At 36.2% G+C, this 23,559-nt stretch overlaps 1 protein-coding gene across 1 annotated transcript; it reads left to right on the forward strand.

Moving 5' to 3' along the window:
• The first annotated feature begins 180 nt into the window (after positions 1–180).
• LOC139868510 (uncharacterized) lies at positions 181–15,013 on the forward strand. Its single transcript, XM_071856848.1, has 3 exons — positions 181–1,248; positions 1,350–1,531; positions 14,680–15,013. Exons 1-3 carry the CDS (start codon positions 181–183, stop codon positions 15,011–15,013), a joined length of 1,584 nt encoding a protein of 527 aa, XP_071712949.1.
• The last annotated feature ends 8,546 nt before the right edge of the window (positions 15,014–23,559 follow it).

Here is a 23,559-nt window from a genome sequence, read left to right on the forward strand (position 1 = left end):
TACTTTGTTTGTCGAGTACTTCAAGGAGCGAAGCTGAATTATCCAGAACTTGAGAAACTTACTCTAGCACTCGTCCACACAGCTAGGAAATTCAGAAGATACTTCCAGGCACATCAGATAGTGGTACTTACCAACAAACCAATCAGGAAAGTACTATCGAAACCTGAAAAATAGGGGAGAATGGCCAAATGGGCCATTGAGTTAGGGGAGCATGACATCGAGTTCCGGGTCAGGCATGCAATCAAAGGACAAGTTCTAGCAGATTTCATTGCCGAAACAGATAGTGTTAATGAAAAAGACACAAAGAACTCAACTCAAATTATTACCCCAAAGATCGAAAGTGAAGAATGGAAGTTGTACACTGACGGTGCGTCAAGTTCTGATGGATCAGGTGCTGGTCTAATGTTAGTAAATCCCAAAGGAAAAGAGTTCACTTATGCACTTCGTTTTGAATTCGCAACAACCAATAAGGAAGCAGAGTACGAAGCTCTACTAGTAGGATTGAGAATGGCGAAGGAATTAAAAATCCTTCATCTCCGAGCCTTCGTCGATTCACAAATAGTGTCTAACCAGATCAAGGGCACTTTCGAAGCAAAGCAACCCACCATCCAACACTACTTGTCAAAAGCAAAAGAACTGATCAAAAGCAACAAAAGTTTTAATATCGAACATGTCCGAAGAAGTCAAAATAAGAAGGCAGACGCACTGAGCAAACTTGCTTCACTGACATTTGAGCATCTTGCAAAAGAAGTCTTGGTAGAGGTGCTAGAAAAGAAATCGATGCTAGAAGAAGAAGTCAATGACCTTATACAAGAAGACGAGGTAACATGGATGACTCCACTGCAGGTATATCTTGAAACAGGAAAATTACCAGAGGATAAAAATGAAGCAAGGAAGATAAGGATAAAGGCACCTTCATACAAAATGATGAACGGAGTGCTATACAGAAGATCCTTTCTCACTCCATGGCTTCGATGTGTAGGGCCAAAGCAAGCAACTGTCATAATCCAAGAGATGCACGAAGGGATATGTGGTCTTCACGCGGGTTCAAGGTCAGTAGTCGCCAAAATCATGAGACTAGGGTACTATTGGCCTACAATTCATCATGACACTACGACGGTACTACAAACTTGTGAGTCTTGTCAAATCCACTCAAATGTCCCGAGACTACCCAAACAAGAACTAATCTCTGTCACATCTGCGTGGCCATTCGTGAAATGGGGAATAGACATAGTTGGACCCATACTGGTAGCAATTGACTACTTTACCAAGTGGGCCGAAGCAAAACCCTTGGCAGCAATCACTGGTAAGCAAATATAAAAGTTTGTCTGGGAACACATCGTATGCAGGTTCGGAGTTCCTCAAGAAATATTCTCGGACAATGGGAAAGAATTCGCAGAAGGAATATTCCCAAAATTTTGAAAGCAATTGAAAATCCAGCAAAACTTCACCTCGGTATATCATCCCCAAGGCAATGGACAGGTGGAAGTAACAAACCGAGACATAATCAAAGGAATAGAGAAGCGCTTAGGTAAGTGCAGAAAGGGATGGGTCGATGAGCTTCCCTTGGTGCTGTGTGTAGTGACCCGAACTTTTCCATGTTTATATATATTAATTGAGATTGATATTTACATGATTAAATGTTTCCAACATGTTAAGCAATCAAACTTGTTAAAACTTGATTAATTGAAATATGTTTCATATAGACAATTGACCACCCAAGTTGACCGGTGATTCACGAACGTTAAAACTTGTAAAAACTATATGATGACATATATATGGTTATATATATAGTTAACATTATATTATGATAATTAAACATATCATTAAGTATATTAACAATGAACTACATATGTAAAAACCAGACTACTAACTTAATAATTTTGAAACGAGACATATATGTAACGATTATCGTTGTAACGACATTTAATGTATATATATCATATTAAGAGATATTCGTACATCATAATATCATGATAATATAATAATTTAAAATCTCTTTTGATATTATAAACATTGGGTTAACAACATTTTACAAGATCGTTAACCTAAAGGTTTCAAAACAACATTTACATGTAACGACTAACGATGACTTAACGACTCTGTTAAAATGTATATACATGTAGTGTTTTAATATGTATTTATACACTTTTGAAAGACTTCAATACACTTATCAAAATACTTCTACTTAACAAAAATGCTTACAATTACATCCTCGTTCAGTTTCATCAACAATTCTACTCGTATGCACCCGTATTCGTACTCGTACAATACACAGCTTTTAGATGTATGTAAAATTGGTATATACACTCCAATGATCAGCTCTTAGCAGCCCATGTGAGTCACCTAACACATGTGGGAACCATCATTTGGCAACTAGCATGAAATATCTCATAAAATTACAAAAATATGAGTAATCATTCATGACTTATTTACATGAAAACAAAATTACATATCCTTTATATCTAATCCATACACCAACGACCAAAAACACATACAAACAATTTCATTCTTCAATTTTCTTCATCTAATTGATCTCTCTCAAGTTCTATCTTCAAGTTCTAAGTGTTCTTCATAAATTCCAAAAGTTCTAGTTTCATAAAATCAAGAATACTTTCAAGTTTGCTAGCTCACTTCCAATCTTGTAAGGTGATCATCCAACCTCAAGAAATCTTTGTTTCTTACAGTAGGTTATCATTCTAATACAAGGTAATAATCATATTCAAACTTTGGTTCAATTTCTATAACTATAACAATCTTATTTCAAGTGATGATCTTACTTGAACTTGTTTTCGTGTCATGATTCTGCTTCAAGAACTTCGAGCCATTCAAGGATCTGTTGAAGCTAGATCCATTTTTCTCTTTTCCAGTAGGTTTATCCAAGGAACTTAAGGTAGTAATGATGTTCATAACATCATTCGATTCATACATATAAAGCTATCTTATTCGAAGGTTTAAACTTGTAATCACTAGAACATAGTTTAGTTAATTCTAAACTTGTTCGCAAACAAAAGTTAATCCTTCTAACTTGAATTTTAAAATCAACTAAGCACATGTTCTATATCTATATGATATGCTAACTTAATGATTTAAAACCTGGAAACACGAAAAACACCGTAAAACCGGATTTACGCCGTCGTAGTAACACCGCGGGCTGTTTTGGGCTAGTTAATTAAAAACTATGATAAACTTTGATTTAAAAGTTGTTATTCTGAGAAAATGATTTTTATTATGAACATGAAACTATATCCAAAAATTATGGTTAAACTCAAAGTGGAAGTATGTTTTCTAAAATGGTCATCTAGACGTCGTTCTTTCGACTGAAATGACTACCTTTACAAAAACGACTTGTAACTTATTTTTTCGTCTATAACCTATACTTTTTCTTTTTAGATTCATAAAATAGAGTTCAATATGAAACCATAGCAATTTGATTCACTCAAAACGGATTTAAAATGAAGAAGTTATGGGTAAAACAAGATTGGATAATTTTTCTCATTTTAGCTACGTGAAAATTGGTAACAAATCTATTCCAACCATAACTTAATCAACTTGTATTGTATATTATGTAATCTTGAGATACCATAGACACGTATACAATGTTTCGACCTATCATGTCGACACATCTATATATATATTTCGGAACAACCATAGACACTCTATATGTGAATGTTGGAGTTAGCTATACAGGGTTGAGGTTGATTCCAAAATATATATAGTTTGAGTTGTGATCAATACTGAGATACGTATACACTGGGTCGTGGATTGATTCAAGATAATATTTATCGATTTATTTCTGTACATCTAACTGTGGACAACTAGTTGTAGGTTACTAACGAGGACAGCTGACTTAATAAACTTAAAACATCAAAATATATTAAAAGTGTTGTAAATATATTTTGAACATACTTTGATATATATGTATATATTGTTATAGGTTCGTGAATCAACCAGTGGCCAAGTCTTACTTCCCGACGAAGTAAAAATCTGTGAAAGTGAGTTATAGTCCCACTTTTAAAATCTAATATTTTTGGGATGAGAATACATGCAGGTTTTATAAATGATTTACAAAATAGACACAAGTACGTGAAACTACATTCTATGGTTGAATTATCGAAATCGAATATGCCCCTTTTTATTAAGTCTGGTAATCTAAGAATTAGGGAACAGACACCCTAATTGACGCGAATCCTAAAGATAGATCTATTGGGCCTAACAAACCCCATCCAAAGTACCGGATGCTTTAGTACTTCGAAATTTATATCATATCCGAAGAGTGTCCCGGAATGATGGGGATATTCTTATATATGCATCTTGTTAATGTCGGTTACCAGGTGTTCACCATATGAATGATTTTTATCTCTATATATGGGATGTGTATTGAAATATGAAATCTTGTGGTCTATTATTATGATTTGATATATATAGGTTAAACCTATAACTCACCAACATTTTTGTTGACGTTTTAAGCATGTTTATTCTCAGGTGATTATTAAGAGCTTCTGCTGTCGCATACTTAAATAAGGACGAGATTTGGAGTCCATGCTTGTATGATATTGTGTAAAAACTGCATTCAAGAAACTTATTTTGTTGTAACATATTTGTATTGTAAACCATTATGTAATGGTCGTGTGTAAACAGGATATTTTAGATTATCATTATTTGATAATCTACGTAAAGCTTTTTAAAACCTTTATCTATGAAATAAAGGTTATGGTTTGTTTTAAAAATGAATGCAGTGTTTGAAAAACGTCTCATATAGAGGTCAAAACCTCGCAACGAAATCAATTAATATGGAACGTTTTTAATCAATAAGAACGGGACATTTCAGTTGGTATCCGAGCGTTGGTCTTAGAGAACCAGAATTTTGCATTAGTGTGTCTTATCGAGTTTGTTAGGATGCATTAGTGAGTCTGGACTTCGACCGTGTTTACTTGAAAAATGATTGCTTAACAAATTTTGTTGGAAACTATATATTTTTAACATGTGAATATTATGTGATATATTAATCTCTTAACGCGTTTGATATTATGTGATAGATGTCTATCTATAGAACAAGTCCCATTGACTCACCTAATAATAATGAAGAGTTAAATGTAAATTGGAATGATTCGTGGACTGATTCACAAGTTCCCGAAGAGGAACCGGAAGAAGAGTCGGAACCGGAAGAAGAATCGGAACCGGAAGAAGAATCGGAACCGGATGAAGAAGTAGAACCGGTGGGGGAAATAATAAAACGGTTAAGTAAAAGAAAATCCTCAACCAACCGACCAAGGTTAATTATGGTCAATGGTGTTTCCGCCAAGGAAGCAAAATATTGGGAGGATTACCAATTCTCCGATGAATCGGATTCCGACGAGAATTCCGATGATGTTATAGAAATTACCCCAACTGAATTTAAAAAGGTAAAAGAAAATAATAAGGGAAAGGGCATAAAAATAGAGAAATCTAATTCCAACCCCGATGAACTTTATATGTATCGTCAACCCCCGAAGTCCTTAAGTTGTAACAATGACCCGGGAACCTCTAAACCACCAGGTTTTTCTAAACCGTTGTGGAAAACGACAGTTAGTATTAGGGGAACATCATATATCCCTAGAAACTTGGCAAAACGAACCAAAACCGAAGAAGAAGAAACGAGCGAGTCGGAATAAGATAGTTGTATTCGTGTGGTGTAATATATGTAATATAGTGTGCTTATGCTTTATGATATATGTAAAAATTGCTTGTATTAATAAATATTTTTTTTATGAATCTAACTCTTGTCTATTTTACAGTTTAAAAATACAAAATGGATAGACAACCCAATATTTTAAGAGACCTACCCGGAGACATGATTGATGAAATCTTGTCTAGAGTCGGCCAGAATTCCTCGGCACAACTATTTAAGGCGAGATCAGTTTGTAAGACATTCGAAGAACGTTCCAAGAATGTCTTGGTTTATAAGAGACTTTCGTTTGAAAGATGGGGGATATCACATTGGGAAACCCATAAGTTACGATGTGTTTACTTTGACGCATATATTGCGGGGAACCCAAATGCTATTTTACGCAACGGGTTAAGAAATTATTTTGACTCAATATATCCGAATATTGGACTTCGTGATTTAGAAAAAGCGGCTAACATGCAACATAAAGAAGCATGTTATGCTTACGGATTAGTAATGTTCGCTTCTCACCAAAGTGAGAACAAGAACATCGGGCTACAACTATTAAACAAAACGTTTCCACAAGTGACGGAGTCGGTAATTGGGGTAAGAAATGAGGTTTTTAGATTGTTACGGGACTGTTGGACATTACGTAACCCTCGTCCCTTTGACGATGTTACAACACGCTGTCTTATCAACGGCCATAACGGTTATGTTCCACAAGACCAAGGATGGGAAGTAGTCCTAGTAAAACCAGAATGCATGACTTGTTTCTGGACGTATGAATTACGTGTCTTTATTGCCTTTGCTGAACGACTTGTGTACTAGCTAGAATTATCTTCACAACTATCTTGTATCAAAGTTATTGTGTGCTATATTTCATGCTTTATGTAAAATAAGCGGTATTGTAAATTTGTAAAATATTGTATAAAAGTTTGAACGCGAAATATTATTATAATCAGTTTTTCATATAGAATTGTAGTAGTTGAATTGTATATTAGCTACTAAGTATGAACTTAACGGGTAGGTACTACCCGAATTTAAACTTATAAAACGCTAATATGAAGAAAAAGCTTTTATAAATGAGTTCATATTATGCTACGAAATACTATTAACTACTGTTAATATTCTGTATGATTAACTTGTTCCATTTGACTATTTTGAAGGAAATGGCACCGACTACTCGACACACCGTGAATATGAATGAAGAGGAATTCCGTACTTTTCTAGCTTCAAACATAGCCGCAGTACAGGCTGCGCTACATACCAACAATAACCTTGGATCTAGCAGTACAGGAAATCGTGTAGGATGCACCTACAAAGAATTCACTGCCTGCAAACCTTTGGAATTTGATGGAACCGAAGGACCGATCGGATTGAAACGGTGGACCGAGAAGGTCGAATCGGTGTTTGCCATAAGTAAGTGTACTGAAGAGGACAAAGTGAAGTACGCTACGCATACCTTCACAGGTTCTGCGTTAACATGGTGGAATACCTATCTAGAGCAAGTGGGACAAGACGATGCGTACGCACTACCGTGGTCAGCATTCAAGCACTTGATGAATGAGAAGTACCGTCCCAGAACCGAGATCAATAAGCTCAAGACAGAACTTAGAGGGTTACGAACCCAAGGATTTGATATTACCACGTACGAAAGACGATTCACAGAATTGTGCCTATTGTGTCCGGGAGCATTCGAAGATGAGGAAGAGAAGATCGACGCGTTTGTGAAAGGATTACCGGAAAGAATCCAAGAAGATATAAGTTCACACTAGCCCGCCTCTATACAACAGGCATGTAGAATGGCTCACAAACTAGTGAACCAGATTGAAGAAAGAATTAAAGAACAGACTGCTGAAGAGGCTAATGTGAAGCAAGTCAAAAGAAAGTGGGAGGAAAACGGTGATAAGAATCACCAATACAACAACAACAATTACAACAGTAATCGCAACAATTATCCCAACAATCGCAACATCAATCACAACTATAACAAACGGCCCAACAACAACAACAACAACTACAACAATCATCCCAACAACAATAATAACCGTAACAACAACAACAATCAGAAGCAGCTATGCCAAAGGTGTGAAAAGTATCACTCGGGGTTCTGCACCAAATTTTGCAACAAGTGTAAAAGAAATGGTCATAGCGCGGTGAAGTGTGAGGTCTACGGACCAGGGGTTAATAGAACGAAAGGAACAAATGGTGTCGGAACGAGTAATGGCGGAGCAAGTAGTGTCGGAGCAAGTTATGCCAATGTAGTTTGTTATAAATGTGGAAAACCGGGCCACATTATTAGAAATTGCCCGAACCAGGAGAACACGAATGGACAAGGCCGCGGAAGAGTTTTCAATATTAATGCGACAGAGGCACAGGAAGACCCGGAGCTTGTTACGGGTACGTTTCTTATTGACAATAAATCTGCTTACGTTTTATTTGATTCGGGTACGGATAGAAGTTATATGAGTAGAGATTTTTGTGCTAAATTTAGTTGTCCATTGACGCCTTTGGATAGTAAATTTTTACTCGAATTAGCAAATGGTAAATTAATTTCAGCAGATAATATATGTCGGAATCGAGAAATTAAACTGGTTAGCGAAACATTTAAGATTGATTTGATACCAGTAGAGTTAGGGAGTTTTGATGTGATAATTGGTATGGACTGGTTGAAAGAAGTGAAAGCAGAGATCGTCTGTTACAAAAATGCAATTCGCATTATACGAGAAAAAGGAAAACCCTTAATGGTGTACGGAGAAAAGGGCAACACAAAGCTACATCTTATTAGTAATTTGAAGGCACAAAAACTAATAAGAAAAGGTTGCTATGCTGTTCTAGCACACGTCGAGAAAGTACAAACTGAAGAAAAGAGCATCAATGATGTTCCCATTGCAAAAGAATTTCCCGATGTATTTCCGAAAGAATTACCGGGATTACCCCCACATCGATCCGTTGAATTTCAAATAGATCTTGTACCAGGAGCTGCACCAATAGCTCGTGCTCCTTACAGACTCGCACCCAGTGAGATGAAAGAACTGCAAAGCCAATTACAAGAACTTTTAGAGCGTGGTTTCATTCGACCAAGCACATCACCGTGGGGAGCTCCTGTTTTGTTTGTCAAGAAGAAAGATGGTACATTCAGGTTGTGTATCGACTACCGAGAGTTGAATAAACTTACCATCAAGAACCGCTACCCAATACCGAGAATCGACGACTTATTTGATCAATTACAAGGCTCGTCTGTTTATTCAAAGATTGACTTACGTTCCGGGTATCATCAAATGCGGGTGAAAGAAGATGATATTCCAAAGACAGCTTTCAGAACACGTTACGGTCATTACGAATTTATGGTCATGCCTTTTGGTTTAACTAATGCACCAGCTGTGTTCATGAACCTTATGAACCGAGTGTGTGGACCATACCTTGACAAGTTTGTCATTGTTTTCATTGATGACATACTTATTTACTCAAAGAATGACCAAGAACAAGGTGAACATTTGAGAAAGGTGTTAGAAGTATTGAGGAAGGAAGAATTGTACGCTAAGTTTTCAAAGTATGCATTTTGGTTGGAAGAAGTTCAATTCCTCGGTCACATAGTGAACAAAGAAGGTATTAAGGTGGATCCGGCAAAGATAGAAACTGTTGAAAAGTGGGAAACCCCGAAAACTCCGAAACACATACGCCAGTTTTTAGGACTAGCTGGTTACTACAGAAGGTTCATCCAAGACTTTTCCAGAATAGCAAAACCCTTAACTGCATTAATGCATAAAGGGAAGAAATTTGAATGGAAGGATGAACAAGAGAAAGCGTTTCAGTTATTGAAGAAAAAGCTAACTACGGCACCTATATTGTCATTGCTTGAAGGGAATGATGATTTTGTGATTTATTGTGACGCATCAAAGCAAGGTCTCGGTTGTGTATTAATGCAACGAACGAAGGTGATTGCTTATGCCTCTAGACAATTGAAGATTCACGAGCAAAATTATACGACGCATGATTTGGAATTAGGCGCGGTTGTTTTTGCATTAAAGACTTGGAGGCACTACTTATATGGGGTCAAAAGTATTATATATACCGACCACAAAAGTCTTCAACACATATTTAATCAGAAACAACTGAATATGAGGCAGCGTAGGTGGATTGAATTGTTGAATGATTACGACTTTGAGATTCGTTACCACCCGAGGAAGGCAAATGTGGTAGCCGATGCCTTGAGCAGGAAGGACAGAGAACCCATTCGAGTAAAATCTATGAATATAATGATTCATAATAACCTTACTACTCAAATAAAGGAGGCGCAACAAGGAGTTTTAAAAGAGGGAAATTTAAAGGATGAAATACCCAAAGGATCGGAGAAGCATCTTAATATTCGGGAAGACGGAACCCGGTATAGGGCTGAAAGGATTTGGGTACCAAAATTTGGAGATATGAGAGAAATGGTACTTAGAGAAGCTCATAAAACCAGATACTCAATACATCCTGGAATGGGGAAGATGTACAAGGATCTCAAGAAACATTTTTGGTAGCCGGGTATGAAAGCCGATGTTGCTAAATACGTAGGAGAATGTTTGACGTGTTCTAAGGTCAAAGCTGAGCATCAGAAACCATCAGGTCTACTTCAACAACCCGAAATCCCAGAATGGAAATGGGAAAACATTACCATGGATTTCATCACTAAATTGCCAAGGACTGCAAGTGGTTTTGATACTATTTCGGTAATAGTTGATCGTCTCACCAAATCAGCACACTTCCTGCCAATAAGAGAAGATGACAAGATGGAGAAGTTAGCACGACTGTATTTGAAGGAAGTCGTCTCCAGACATGGAATACCAATCTCTATTATCTCTGATAAGGATGGCAGATTTATTTCAAGATTCTGGCAGACATTACAGCAAGCATTAGGAACTCGTCTAGACATGAGTACTGCCTATCATCCACAAACTGATGGGCAGAGCGAAAGGACGATACAAACGCTTGAAGACATGCTACGAGCATGTGTTATTGATTTTGGAAACAGTTGGAATCAACATCTACCGTTAGCCGAATTTTCCTACAACAACAGCTACCATTCAAGCATTGAGATGGAGCCGTTTGAAGCACTTTATGGTAGAAAGTGCAGGTCTCCGATTTGTTGGAGTGAAGTGGGGGATAGACAGATTACGGGTCCGGAGATTATACAAGAAACTACCGAGAAGATCATCCAAATTCAACAACGGTTGAAAACCGCCCAAAGTCGACAAAAGAGCTACGCTGACATTAAAAGAAAAGATATAGAATTTGAAATTGGAGAGATGGTCATGCTTAAAGTTGCACCTTGGAAAGGCGTTGTTCGATTTGGTAAACGAGGGAAATTAAATCCAAGGTATATTGGACCATTCAAGATTATTGATCGTGTCGGACCAGTAGCTTACCGACTTGAGTTACCTCAACAACTCGCGACTGTACATAACACTTTCCACGTCTCGAATGTGAAGAAATGTTTTGCTAAAGAAGATCTCACTATTCCGTTAGATGAAATCCAAATCAACGAAAAACTTCAATTCATCAAAGAACCCGTCGAAATAATGGATCGTGAGGTTAAAAGACTTAAGCAAAACAAGATACCAATTGTTAAGGTTCGATGGAATGATCGTAGAGGAACCGAGTTCACCTGGGAGCGTGAAGATCAGATGAAGAAGAAATACCCGCATCTATTTCCAGAAGATTCGTCAACACCTTCAACAGCTTAAAATTTCGGGACGAAATTTATTTAACGGGTAGGTACTGTAGTGACCCGAACTTTTCCATGTTTATATATATTAATTGAGATTGATATTTACATGATTAAATGTTTCCAACATGTTAAGCAATCAAACTTGTTAAGACTTGATTAATTGAAATATGTTTCATATAGACAATTGACCACCCAAGTTGACCGGTGATTCACGAACGTTAAAACTTGTAAAAACTATATGATGACATATATATGGTTATATATATAGTTAACATTATATTATGATAATTAAACATATCATTAAGTATATTAACAATGAACTACATATGTAAAAACAAGACTACTAACTTAATAATTTTGAAACGAGACATATATGTAACGATTATCGTTGTAACGACAATTAATGTATATATATCATATTAAGAGATATTCGTACATCATAATATCATGATAATATAATAATTTAAAATCTCTTTTGATATTATAAACATTGGGTTAACAACATTTAACAAGATCGTTAACCTAAAGGTTTCAAAACAACATTTACATGTAACGACTAACGATGACTTAACGACTCAGTTAAAATGTATATACATGTAGTGTTTTAATATGTATTTATACACTTTTGAAAGACTTCAATACACTTATCAAAATACTTCTACTTAACAAAAATGCTTACAATTACATCCTCGTTCAATTTCATCAACAATTCTACTCGTATGCACCCGTATTCGTACTCGTACAATACACAGCTTTTAGATGTATGTACTATTGGTATATACACTCCAATGATCAGCTCTTAGCAGCCCATGTGAGTCATCTAACACATGTGGGAACCATCATTTGGCAACTAGCATGAAATATCTCATAAAATTACAAAAATATGAGTAATCATTCATGACTTATTTACATGAAAACAAAATTACATATCCTTTATATCTAATCCATACACCAACGACCAAAAACACCTGCAAACACTTTCATTCTTCAATTTTCTTCATCTAATTGATCTCTCTCAAGTTCTATCTTCAAGTTCTAAGTGTTCTTCATAAATTCCAAAAGTTCTAGTTTCATAAAATCAAGAATACTTTCAAGTTTGCTAGCTCACTTCCAATCTTGTAAGGTGATCATCCAACCTCAAGAAATCTTTGTTTCTTACAGTAGGTTATCATTCTAATACAAGGTAATAATCATATTCAAACTTTGGTTCAATTTCTATAACTATAACAATCTTATTTCAAGTGATGATCTTACTTGAACTTGTTTTCGTGTCATGATTCTGCTTCAAGAACTTCGAGCCATTCAAGGATCCGTTGAAGCTAGATCCATTTTTCTCTTTTCCAGTAGGTTTATCCAAGGAACTTAAGGTAGTAATGATGTTCATAACATCATTCGATTCATACATATAAAGCTATCTTATTCGAAGGTTTAAACTTGTAATCACTAGAACATAGTTTAGTTAATTCTAAACTTGTTCGCAAACAAAAGTTAATCCTTCTAACTTGAATTTTAAAATTAACTAAGCACATGTTCTATATCTATATGATATGCTAACTTAATGATTTAAAACCTGGAAACAAGAAAAACACCGTAAAACCGGATTTACGCCGTCGTAGTAACACCGCGGGCTGTTTTGGGCTAGTTAATTAAAAACTATGATAAACTTTGATTTAAAAGTTGTTATTCTGAGAAAATGATTTTTATTATGAACATGAAACTATATCCAAAAATTATGGTTAAACTCAAAGTGGAAGTATGTTTTCTAAAATGGTCATCTAGACGTCGTTCTTTCGACTGAAATGACTACCTTTACAAAAACGACTTGTAACTTATTTTTCCGTCTATAAACCTATACTTTTTCTGTTTAGATTCATAAAATAGAGTTCAATATGAAACCATAGCAATTTGATTCACTCAAAACGGATTTAAAATGAAGAAGTTATGGGTAAAACAAGATTGGATAATTTTTCTCATTTTAGCTACGTGAAAATTGGTAACAAATCTATTCCAACCATAACTTAATCAACTTGTATTGTATATTATGTAATCTTGAGATACCATAGACACGTATACAATGTTTCGACCTATCATGTCGACACATCTATATATATATTTCAGAACAACCATAGACACTCTATATGTGAATGTTGGAGTTAGCTATACAGGGTTGAGGTTGATTCCAAAATATATATAGTTTGAGTTGTGATCAATACTGAGATACGTATACACTGGGTCGTGGATTGATTCAAGATTATATTTATCGATTTATTTCTGTACATCTAACTGTGGACAACTAGTTGTAGGTTACTAACGAGGACAGCTGACTTAATAAACTTAAAACATCAAAATATATTAAAAGTGTTGTAAATATATTTTGAACATACTTTGATATATATGTATATATTGTTATAGGTTCGTGAATCAACCAGTGGCCAAGTCTTACTTCCCGACGAAGTAAAAATCTGTGAAAGTGAGTTATAGTCCCACTTTTAAAATCTAATATTTTTGGGATGAGAATACATGCAGGTTTTATAAATGATTTACAAAATAGACACAAGTACGTGAAACTACATTCTATGGTTGAATTATCGAAATCGAATATGCCCCTTTTTATTAAGTCTGGTAATCTAAGAATTAGGAAACAGACACCCTAATTGACGTGAATCCTAAAGATAGATCTATTGGGCCTAACAAACCCCATCCAAAGTACCGGATGCTTTAGTACTTCGAAATTTATATCATATCCGAAGGGTGTCCCAGAATGATGGGGATATTCTTATATATGCATCTTGTTAATGTCGGTTACCAGGTGTTCACCATATGAATGATTTTTATCTCTATGTATGGGATGTGTATTGAAATATGAAATCTTGTGGTCTATTATTATGATTTGATATATATAGGTTAAACCTATAACTCACCAACATTTTTGTTGACGTTTTAAGCATGTTTATTCTCAGGTGATTATTAAGAGCTTCCGCTGTCGCATACTTAAATAAGGACGAGATTTGGAGTCCATGCTTGTATGATATTGTGTAAAAACTGCATTCAAGAAACTTATTTTGTTGTAACATATTTGTATTGTAAACCATTATGTAATGGTCGTGTGTAAACAGGATATTTTAGATTATCATTATTTGATAATCTACGTAAAGCTTTTTAAAACCTTTATCTATGAAATAAAGGTTATGGTTTGTTTTAAAAATGAATGCAGTCTTTGAAAAACGTCTCATATAGAGGTCAAAACCTCGCAACGAAATCAATTAATATGGAACGTTTTTAATCAATAAGAACGGGACATTTCACTGTGGGCACACAGGACAACACCAAAGGGAAGCAATGGCGAAACCCCCTACAGCCTTACATACAGAACAGAAGCCATCCTTCCCACAGAGATACAAGTGCTAACAGAAAGAACAACGAAAAATGAAAACAACGAAGAAAATCTTCGAGTTAACTTGGATCTGCTCGAGGAAAGAAGCGAAGCAGCTGTGATTCGGGAGGCCTCGTACAAACGAACGATTGAAGGCTATTACAACAAAAGAGTAAAAACCTCAACCTTCAAAGTAGGAGAATATGTCCTAAGGTTAAACAGTGTAAGCAAGTGGAATACGAAGGAAAATTGGGACCAAATTGGGAAGGCCCCTATGTAATTGCACAAGTGCTGGGTAAAGGCTCCTACAAATTGGAAACGACAAACGGCAAACCAATACCAAGGGCATGGAATGCAACCAACCTCATAAAGTTTTATCATTAGAAGTCTTGTACATTTTATTTTGTAACATGTAGTTGAAAGATGCAACATTGGTAGTTGAAGCCTATAAACTTCCTACACAAAACTTAATGAATTTCTCACAACTACTTTTGATAAACTAATGTCTTGACAAAATTAAATTCCATATGGGAAATTATGTGAGAAAAATGACAGCCGGCATATAAAATAACCCTGTCATAATCCACACTATACCGAGCAACGAGGCAATATATGCTTCGGAATACTCGACGTAAGGAAACAAGTTTTCCTTAAAAGTGATCACTGCACCACCATCCTGCAGGTAGAGAGTTTTTACCCATCCAAGCAGGATAAAATCCATGGTAACACATACAAAAAGCATGCTAAAATTAAACGAACTAGAGTTATGCCATACATAACCATTGTTCAAATAAAAAGGGGTGATAGATCTCAGGCACCTAAGCAAAACAAAAGATGATAATTGTTTTTAAAACGATTACAAACAACAGCTAATTAAGAAGGGCATCAACCTTTCCAGATTCTTCCATAGCTTCAGGAACCTCCAGGTGAGTTTCTTCATCATCATCATGAACCACAGGAACAACAGTGGCAAGCGTCTTCAAAAGCACACTAGGCTTGGAATCCACCTTAGCTGAGATGGCCTTGACATAATCGAATTCAGCTTGCTCGAGCTCATCAAAAGTAGAGTCAACCATTGCCTTTCCCTAATCAGTATAATCAGCAAAGTCAGCAAGCTGCACAACCCCTTTAGATGCCAAACCCCCTATCACTTCACACCTAGCCTGAACTTTCGAAGCCAACACCACATTACTAAAAAGTTGCCCAAAATCTGCACTTTTTAGTAATTGGTAACAAGCATGAGGAATAACCTGAGAAATAACTTGGGAATAATCAGACTTCAACACTTCACAACGCTTCTTGTAGTCTTTCAACTCTTCAACAATGGCCAATTTCTGAACCTCGCCTGCCTTCACCTGCCTCTACAAACCTGTTATCTCATCTCGAGCAGCCTTCAATTCCTCTTCATAACTAGGATCCATTAATATCTCCTTCTCAAGTTTCTTAACCTTCTCACTCATAAAAACATGATGCTCTTAAAGACTCAAGCTCTACAGTACGCTTCTGTAAAAGGGAAGAAGCAATATGACCCATAGAAGCAACCTGAAAATTGATAACAGAATAGGCATCATGGAAGCTCTTCATGTCATCAGCAAAAGAATTCCCCCAGTTATCAGGAACAAGGCTATCAATGAGATCAAAGCAATTGCTCAGAGCAGGAACTTCAGAATACACAGGCAGATCTGCAAACAAGCAAAGAAATAAGTAATATATATACCAAACAAAGGGTTAGCAGCAACGACCAGCAAAGCAAAAAATGAAGCAAAATATACCAAACAAAAGGTTAGCAGCAACGATGTCATCAATCGCTTCGTCTTGAAGATAGCCGAACTTTTGCTTTTTCACAGAAGAAACATCAGGATGAGCCTTTCGCTTCATCACACCTTTAGCTTTGTAACGTTGTGCCATCCTGGCCCCAACGCCTGTCGCCAGAGAAGCAAAAAGTTGGTCATCTTGGGTATCAACATCAATGGGAGCTTCCACTTGCTTCGATTTTTCCTTCGTATTAACCTTTGACGAACTCACTTCGACATGATCAGCCCTTGGCTTACTAGATATCTCCATGAAACTAGAGCATGTAGGAGATCCAACATCCTTAACAACAGTCGACTGAGCTTGGATAGCAACAGTATATTCCTTCAAACCTTGGGCCTTGACAACATTCCTCAACGACATTTCTGTAAAAGGCACAACAGATAAGTATAAGCAGTTAGAAAGGCAACCAATTATATATAAAAACAAAAACGAAACATACCCTGCTGCTCATAAAAGAACACATGAGTAGCAGTACCCTCTTCCCATTCAGGTGCCATCCCTAACTTAAAAAGTATAGCATCTGGGTAAGTAGAAGGAATGATGGGGTGGCTACAAATCCTCCTAAACAAAGCATCATCTTCATAAATGAAAGGGATAGGATCTTTGTATTCTTTAGGAACAAATGCCCTTTCAGGATCAGAAACAAAAGGATAATCTTTCGGAAACAAAAAGGATTTTTTCAAAAAGATAAAAGAACACTTCCAATTTCGAACATCAGGAAATTGGGGAGCGAAGCAATAAACAGGAGAAGGAGCCCTCTCCTACTTTTTCGCTTTTGAACAGTAACCCAATCACCGGTATCACCAGTGCGAAAGAAATGGTGAAATAGATCAACAGAAGGTTCACCGCCATAAGCTCTACACATTACCTCAAAAGCCATAACCTTTTTTCACGGCTAAGGGATGAAAAACATAAATATTCACTTTAAAGTAATCTAAAACGCTGAGAAAGAAAGAAGAGAAAGGAACCCTAACGTTACACTCAGTGAACAATTGGGTATACACGCCAATGTAACCCTTAGGAGGATTCAAGATGTGCCTGTCGCTAGCCGGAATAACAATATCGCCAGATTTCAAACCAAGCATTTCAATCAGATACGACAGCAAAGAGGGGTTAACGTCGCTAAAAGAGGCCTTAATACCACGTTTAGACATGGTAAAAATAAACAAAAAATAAAAACGTAAGAAGAAAACCGTGAGTACCTTGGTATGCGAAGAAGAAAGAGTTCCAGAAGGTAAAGTTTGAATGAAGGATAAACACAAATGAGAGGGAGAAGAGGAGGCGTTAAAACCTTAAGAAAAGAAGAAGGGTGGCCATCAAATCAAACTGCAGGGCACTCTCGATAACCACAACCAATTGGACAATCGTACCCCCAACAGCAAAACAGAAAAGATTCTCTCATTAAGGGTAAAGTAGTAATTTCGGGGACAGAGTATTAAACGGTGCAGTCAGTTGTCAAATCACAGCAGCAAAAGTAATTATTACTGAGTTTAACTTAACGAAGCTCATATATTGATATTAATGCTTCGTAAAATTAAACTGGGGGGCTTGATAGTATACCTCACCTCCGGCCCGTTTACCAGCTTCGCAGTTTGCTTCAGAGGATCTGGCCACAACATATAGAACGAAGGAAAGCTTTAGCTACAGTGAACGAGGTCCTGGAATCAGAGCAACAATAGTGATCTTAGAGCCCATAAAACCTCGGTTAATTACAAAGTTAGGCTAGCGAAACTATTCCTAGCTCGGTGCACGCCTGTACCACAAAGGAAAGGGACAAGATCACTTTCCTCTGCAGGTTTACCAAAAGGGAAAGTCAACTAGTGATCCAAAATCATTGGGAACTAGCGAGCTGGTATAGGAAGCCGCTCCATCCCACTTATAAATAGAATAGAATGCATGAAACATTCCACATTCGAAATATACACACTTAATAACACAATCATGTTATATCATTTACTTCGGTGGCGTAAAACAATCCTCTGATTGTTACCTTTGGAGAATCGCCAACGAACAAAACCAATATCATAATCACTCAATCTTAATCTTTGTGAGTTACATATCCCCATATCAATACTAATCGCCGGTTATTGTACAAACAGTAAACATTGTGAGAGGGGAAAGACACGTGGACTAATGGGGTTCCACAATTTACTCCTCTCTTTAGTAGATGGGTAATTTACACAGGTTATTTACCAGAATTTGTCCATCTATTGTTTGCCTTAAAAAAAGCAGTTGTCTCGTACTCGTTTTGAATAAAAGATAGATGACCGACATACACGGTTTACATTTCATTTGTTATATAGTATAACATTATTGTTACAAGTGGTTACATGTGAACATAAATAAAATATGTCAAGCACGTATACGTCATTCAAGTTGATTCCAACTACATTTATGTCAAAACCCTTAAATACAAAATATTATTTGCCAATTCTTTAAGTGGGACGAAGCTTCAGTAGCTCATTCGTGGAATTGGATCTCCACTCCAAGAGGGCGGACTGTTTCGGAATTATTAAAACTCAAAGAAAAAATTTCAAGTCATTCTCCCGCAAATAAACCCCGTGATGAATGGACTTGGAAATTTAACAATAACGCTAAATTTACTACCAACTCGCTCATGTCCATTCTAATCGATACCTCCACGCCCAACATTACTCCCCATGAACCGACGCTTCTAAATCATTTGATCCCTCAAAAAATTGGCATCTTCATCTGGCGCGCAAAATTAAACAAACTCCCCGTTAGATCCGAACTTGATAACCATGGCATTGACTTACACTCCACTAGATGCCCGGTTTGTAATGAAGATATTGAAACGTTAGACCATATCCTCCTAAAGTTGAAAGTTGCTATTGACATTTGGACTAGGCTACACAAATGGTGGTCCTTCGATAACATTATTTACTCTAATATTTCGGATTTAGTAAAAGCAAACATGTCGAGCCTCTCCTCAACTTTTGGTTCATCATCGTGGCAAGCAACGATTTGGGTGGCTTGCTATTACATTTGGAAGAATCGAAATGATCATGTGTTCGGGAATGCCAAACTTAGCACTCCAAAAATCTTATCAGAAATACAAATCAAAAGTTATGAGTGGATCTCAAATAGGTGACAAAAGGCAGCCTAGATTGGCTAAATTGGATCGCGAATCCTAGATTGTTTGATGCACAACCCCCGACTAAACAAGGTATCTGCTAACAGCAGGTTTTTTTTCACTCTAGTCTTCTTGGAAAAATCGTTATGAGACTAAATGAGGGGATTGTCGGTGGCTTTGTCGCTGGGATTCACAGCACTGTCACTCACTCCCCCCTCGGCTTGATATTTCCAAGTAGCTCTCGAACAGTTGATAACTTGAAGACTAGAGTTTTTTCCTGCTTCCCTTTTATAGTCGATCCCTTCATACAGTCGAACCCCTATAGTTTTGTTATAACTTTCTAGATTTAGGATTCTTATGTAGTCTCGAGTTTTGTATAGGTTCGTGTTTTGTTTCGTTTCTCTTGTAAAGTGCTCCTGTAGCATCCTTGTATTCATTTTTTCTTTAATAAAAAATGTTGGCCTTTCAAAAAAAAAAAAAAAAAAAAAAAAAAAAAAAAAAAAAAAAACTTGAAAATGAAAAGTCATTAAATTAGTTTTCTTAAGAGGATTAATTCTAGAATTACACACTAATAAGTTGATAGGAATTAAAACAACACAACTATTTTTTTTTTCTCTTGACCTTAAGTTCATAGGAATTAAAACAACACAACTAAATTTTATTTTTCTTTTGACCTTAATAACCCTCATTTATCAATATTTTTATTTTATTTTAATGGACATGACCCAATTAAAAAAGTCACAAGCTCAAAAATTACTAAACCATCTCTTACTGAGGGTAAGTGGCCAAATATCGGCAACGTATTGATTCGATCACAGTTGGTTTAAATGGTATAGAATTCTTTCAAAACCTTAAACTTTGAAAAGAACAATATATATCGATTTTAATATTTATAAAATAAAAATACAAGCACTACTACTACTACTACTAAAAAAAAAAAAAAAGAAAAAAAAAAAGAAAAAAAAATTTTTTTTAGAAACGGGTTCCTATGAGTTGGTATTGTCTTTTGGTATCACTATACAAAAGAACTCAAAATTTTGATTTATTAATCGGTTTTATAAAAAAGCAAGTTCATATTCTTGATAAAAGAGACGTGTTTTATTCTAAAATCGGTTTCTAAACTTGACAAAAGAAACATGTTTACAACAAAATCGGTTTCTGAACATTTTTCATAAAAAAAAATGCCAATAGCATTTCAGATCAATAAAAAATATCTGTAAAAAGGGAAATGTGAAATTCTTTTATGGTAAAAAAAGTCATTTATTTCAATTAGTTAGCAAGAGCAAGAAGAAAACAAAGAAAACAGAGGGGTTTCTAAATTGAAGATCGGTTTCAAAACCGGTTAAAACCGGTGCCAATATTCAAGAAAAGAGACCGGTTTTATATAAAAAAAAATTCCTATTCTTGATAAAAGAGACGTGTTTTATTCTAAAACCGGTTTCTAAACTTATAAAAGAAACATGTTTTAAAACAAAATCGGTTTCTAAACGTTTTTTATAAAAAAAAATGCCAATGACATTTTCAGTTTATGCATCGGGCTTGTTTACATATAGCAACCCAGATTTTAGACAAAAACTAAACGTATACAAATTTTTCATATCAAATTCTTACAATACGTAGTGCATAATGTATATAATACAAACAATACTTGTATTAATTCCGGAACCAAAACACGTACACAATCTAAGTAATAATGCATCTAGTTCTAGCTTATGAGGTTAACCAATATCATTACACTCGATCTCCTTTAGTTCTTCGTCTTCAATAAATTCAATTTCAACATCATCATGTTCATTAAAATCTTCATCATCTTCAGAGTCAATCTTGTTTCTTAAATTCTGAAACATAAATAGATATAAATACCTGAAGTTAAAACAGAACTATATATTATATAATAAATCACAATCTCACTAAAACTGAATATAGTGATTATATACAAATATATAAATAAACTGGTCCTAAAAATGAACAAATAAAGACCAACAGTTCGAATTAAAATGCACATACCTAGTTTCCGCCAAGTATGTTGGAACTAACAATTATAAAACAAACCAACCTAGTTCCCAACGTGTCTATTGGAACAAACAAGTCATAATTTATGTTGTAACTTCAATGTTTTAAATGAAAATCAAATGTAAAAAATCCACAGGCCCGTTATAAACTTGTTGGCACAGAGAATTTTAAATAAATAAGGAAAATTATAAATCCTAAAGGTTTCAGAGTATGGTCTATTCAAATTTAAAATTAATTGCCATCGCCCGCTCAAACTTAAAAAGAGAAATTTGGTTTCCTGCTTGGGGTAACTTACGGGCAAGAGTTTTTTTTTTGGAAGTATAGGGAGAGGTCTTTAGAAAATTACAGGTTCTAAAAGTAGGAAAACGATTTTTACATATAACCGGTTTCTAAAGTTAAGAATAGAATCTCTTGTGACAATTTGCCTAGCGCACCCACAGTAGCGGAAGCGAGGATATAATTGTTTGAGACAAACTTGCGAGAAATAATAGAAAACAAAGTAAAGTAACTGATAACACGACGATTTAACGTGGTTCGGCGAAACCCTGCCTACGTCCACCCCAAGAGTTCCCTTTATTCTTGTAAGGAGTGTAAAAGGGTGTACGGGAAACTTAGATTTTATCCTAAAATCTAAGGGGCTTGGGTTTGGGTTAACTTATAGTGTACTTTTTCTTGTACCGGGATCTTTTATATTATAAGAATAAAGGGAACTCTTGGGGTGGACGTAGGCAGGGTTTCGCCGAACCACGTTAAATCGTCGTGTTATCAGTTACTTTACTTTGTAATCTATTATTTCTCGCAAGTTTGTCTCAAACAATTATATCCTCGCTTCCGCTAGTGTGGGTGCGCTAGGCAAATTGTCACAAGAAGTGGTATCAGAGCTTCCAGGTGTTTCGGATAGTTTTTGTTTGGAGATGGCGAGAAACGGTGGTATGCAATTTAAGGTGGAGCCATTTGAGATGGCGGATGATGATTGGTATATTATTGAACACATGGATGTGTTTAATGGTCTGGTTAATCAACTTGAATAAGTTGAGGTTTATATGGAGGAAGAAGATAAGACCCTTATTCCGCTTGCCTCTCTTCCTAGTTCGTATGATATTATGGTCACTACTGTTCTTTACGGAAATGCTAATGTAAAGATGGAGGAGGTAGTACCGGTAATCTTATCACAAGATAGGAGACGAAGATCCAGTGACCGTTTTGAGCATGGGTTTGCTACGGTTGGTCATGGAAGGGGAAGGCTTGCCGAGAAGAGATCTAGAGATAACAATAGGTCTAGATCAGGAGACGGCGTGAAGGGTATCCAGTGCTTCAAATGTCATGAGTGGGGTGACTACGGACGGACTGTCCACTCTGGAGGAATGGTGAAGGTAAATCTAGGGGTTCATCGGCTGCGGTAGCAGTTAATGTACCGGTGGGAGATGGTCTCACAATCTCCAAAAGTTCTACTTCTACTTCTGCTCAAGATGAATGAATTTTAGATCTGGTTGTACGATGCATGTGTATTCCAAGGAAGCTTATTTTGATAAGCTTATGTTAAAGAAAGCGGGGTGCTGACTTTAGGTGATGGTTCAACATGTGATGTTGAGGGTGTTTGCATGGTGAAAATAAAATTGTTTCACGGAGCTGCTTACGCTCTTGGTGGTGTGGCGTACGCACCAAGGATGTGCAAGAATCTAATTTCCTTATACGCATTGGATTCTACGGTTATTAGGTCGTAGGCGGAGTTATGAAAATCACACGTGGCGTGAAGGTCCTGATGAAGCGAGAGAAGTATGAGGGTTTATATCGTCTGGTGGCGAGTACAAAATGTACTCGTGTCTCGAAGGTTTAGAAAGCGTGCACGCGGGAAACAGGTCGGGAACATGTTTGACCAAGGTAGACGATGGTGAGAAGGAAAA

The sequence above is a fragment of the Rutidosis leptorrhynchoides genome, chromosome 9, assembly GCF_046630445.1.
Source record: "Rutidosis leptorrhynchoides isolate AG116_Rl617_1_P2 chromosome 9, CSIRO_AGI_Rlap_v1, whole genome shotgun sequence".
Taxonomy (NCBI): Eukaryota; Viridiplantae; Streptophyta; class Magnoliopsida; order Asterales; family Asteraceae; genus Rutidosis; species Rutidosis leptorrhynchoides.

Coding starts and splice junctions, on each gene's coding strand:
- LOC139868510 (XM_071856848.1), top strand. CDS start 181: ATGGCCAAATGGGCCATTGAGTTAGGGGAGCATGACATCGAGTTCCGG. Junction 1,249..1,349: donor ACATAGTTGGACCCATACTG/GTAGCAATTGAC, acceptor CATCGTATGCAG/GTTCGGAGTTCCTCAAGAAA. Junction 1,532..14,679: donor AGGAATAGAGAAGCGCTTAG/GTAAGTGCAGAA, acceptor GTGGGCACACAG/GACAACACCAAAGGGAAGCA.